The sequence below is a fragment of the Sinocyclocheilus rhinocerous genome, unplaced genomic scaffold (assembly GCF_001515625.1).
Source record: "Sinocyclocheilus rhinocerous isolate Xijiao unplaced genomic scaffold, SAMN03320098_v1.1 scaffold1441, whole genome shotgun sequence".
Taxonomy (NCBI): Eukaryota; Metazoa; Chordata; class Actinopteri; order Cypriniformes; family Cyprinidae; genus Sinocyclocheilus; species Sinocyclocheilus rhinocerous.
The window spans coordinates 606,476-608,794 of record NW_015654063.1 but is presented as its reverse complement, the minus strand read 5'-3'; the positions used below and the strand labels follow the sequence as shown (position 1 = coordinate 608,794).

Genomic DNA, 2,319 nt, shown 5'->3' with positions numbered 1-2,319 from the left:
TATATATATATATGTGATAGTATACTTTTAAATGAACTTTATTGATGACTCATCATGCACTACAGATTTTTGTCCAATCAAATGCTTTCTAGAAAAAGAATATTCCTCCCCTTAATACCACCTGTAGCTTGTAAGTAGCAAGTCATGGTTCATGGCTGTGATGCAACCTATCAGCTATTTTGTTTTTAAAAGGGTCGATCCCTCCAATATGTCCCACCCAAATTGGGACACCCAAATTTGGGTTTCAATACAAAATATGTTGACACAGGCAAGAAACTGCAATCATCAAGTGATTTAATCTCTTTAATTATAGTGGTTTTGGACATGATGGAAAGGAACTGTGATACATCATGTAAGTAATAGTATTAACATCATCATATTATTAAAACCATTTTTTTCTTGATAGCGGAACGCTGTTATGACAATGCTGCTGGCACATCCTACATGGTTGGTGAGACCTGGGAGAAACCCTACCAAGGCTGGATGATCGTGGACTGCACCTGTTTAGGAGAAGGAAGTGGACGTATTACATGCACATCCAGAAGTAAGAACTCCACCCTTTTTAGAACTGTGCAACGGTCCAAACCACACAAAACTCCCTTTCCCAATCTCCCATCTGTCCAACTGGATTTCACTTTAATTATCCACTCAAAGTGCAGTTAAACCCTCTGGCTTCAGCGCAAGGACTTATTAAACTGAGTAGAAGAGGGAAAAAGTTTTACCTTATTGCGTTGTTTTTTTTAAAATTGTTTATTTAGAAGAGTTAACCGCAACATGATTCTGATGAGAAACATCTGCTTTGTACGTTTGTGTGTGCATCACAGATCGCTGTAATGACCAGGACACACGCACTTCTTACCGGATCGGAGACACGTGGAGCAAGACGGATTCTCGCGGACATGTGCTACAGTGTTTGTGTACTGGAAATGGACGTGGAGAGTGGAAATGCGAGAGACATGCATCACTGCACACCACTAGCCTGGGTAAAAACCTCACATTTTTGTTAAGTGAAATAAAGCTGAATAGTATATAAATATTAATTGAAAACACTAAAAACAAATCTGTTATAGCTGTGAACTGTGTCCTATTTACCAAGTGTTTTGAAATCATACAGTTGCTTTGTGCAAAAGGCAGAAATCATTATTCACTGATGACCTTCCCCTTCACAGCAGCTCTCAAATCGAATATGAGTGGTTCATTTTGGACGTCAGTGTCTTGTGACTGAATATCACGATGTCCAATCTATTTAATTTGAGACCTGTATATCTTTATTTTTAGTGCGTTTTAGCATTTTAGTTAAGATTATGTTAATATAAATAAATGTAAATTATTTTAAGATTATTTGGGATGCCCCTGGATGTTTGTAGAGGCCCCCTAGTGGGCCCCGGCTGCCTGGTTGAAACAAAATATGTATCCTTATGTGTTATTTTGTGCACTAGGTACTGGGCCTCGTGTGGTGACCAATGTCCAGCCTGCGGTGTTTCAGCCACAGGCGGTGCCTGAACACCCCACGGAGGGATCCTGTCTGACAGACGCAGGTGTTTCCTACGCCCTGGGCATGCGCTGGATCAAGACCCAGGGCAGCAAACAGATGTTGTGTACCTGCTTGGGCAACGGTGTCAGCTGTGAAGAGTCAGGTTAATGTCATTGTCGATCAAACTATCAGTGTTCATTTAAATTGAATGATGTGCTTGTATCTCATGTTTTATTGTCATGTGTGTGTGTGTGTATGCAGAGAGCCAGTCCCAGGTGTATGGTGGGAGCTCAGGTGGCCAGCCGTGTGTGTTCCCTTTTGTGTTTATGGGGAAAACTTTCTACTCCTGCACGTCCGAGGGACGCAGTGATGGGCAGCTCTGGTGCAGCACCTCATCCGACTTTGAGAAAGACTACAAGTACTCCTTCTGTACCAGCAAGAATGGTAAGTTTATATACATTATATACATTATTAACTTTGTTTAATGTTTCTGAAATCTCTTATGCTCAACAAATCTGCATTTAGTTGATCAAAAATACAGTAAAAAAAAAAACAGTAAAAAATTTTCAGTCTTCAGTGTCTCATGATCCTTCAGAAATCATTCTAATATGCTGATTTGCTGCTCAAGAAACATTTCTTATTATTATCAATGTTGAAAACCGTTGTGCTGCTTAATATTCTAATATTTTTCAGCATTCTTTTTTGAATAGAAAGTTTAAAAGAACAGCATTTGTAATATATATTTTTGTAACATTATAAATGCTTTTACTGTCACTTTTCTGTCACTTTAATACATCCTGAATAAAAATATTAATTATTAAAAGTATTCATTTCTTTAAAAAAAA

General features: G+C 38.5%; 1 protein-coding gene across 1 annotated transcript in view; it reads left to right on the top strand.

Annotated features, from left to right (window-relative positions):
* The window catches only part of LOC107716781 (fibronectin-like), a 35,778-nt gene that overhangs the window by 1,523 nt on the left and 31,936 nt on the right, over nt 1–2,319 (top strand). The window contains exons 5-8 of the mRNA XM_016523333.1: nt 407–544; nt 825–983; nt 1,440–1,637; nt 1,736–1,918. Coding sequence (XP_016378819.1) covers nt 407–544; nt 825–983; nt 1,440–1,637; nt 1,736–1,918 — 678 coding nt within the window. The remainder of the gene's footprint in view (nt 1–406; nt 545–824; nt 984–1,439; nt 1,638–1,735; nt 1,919–2,319) is intronic.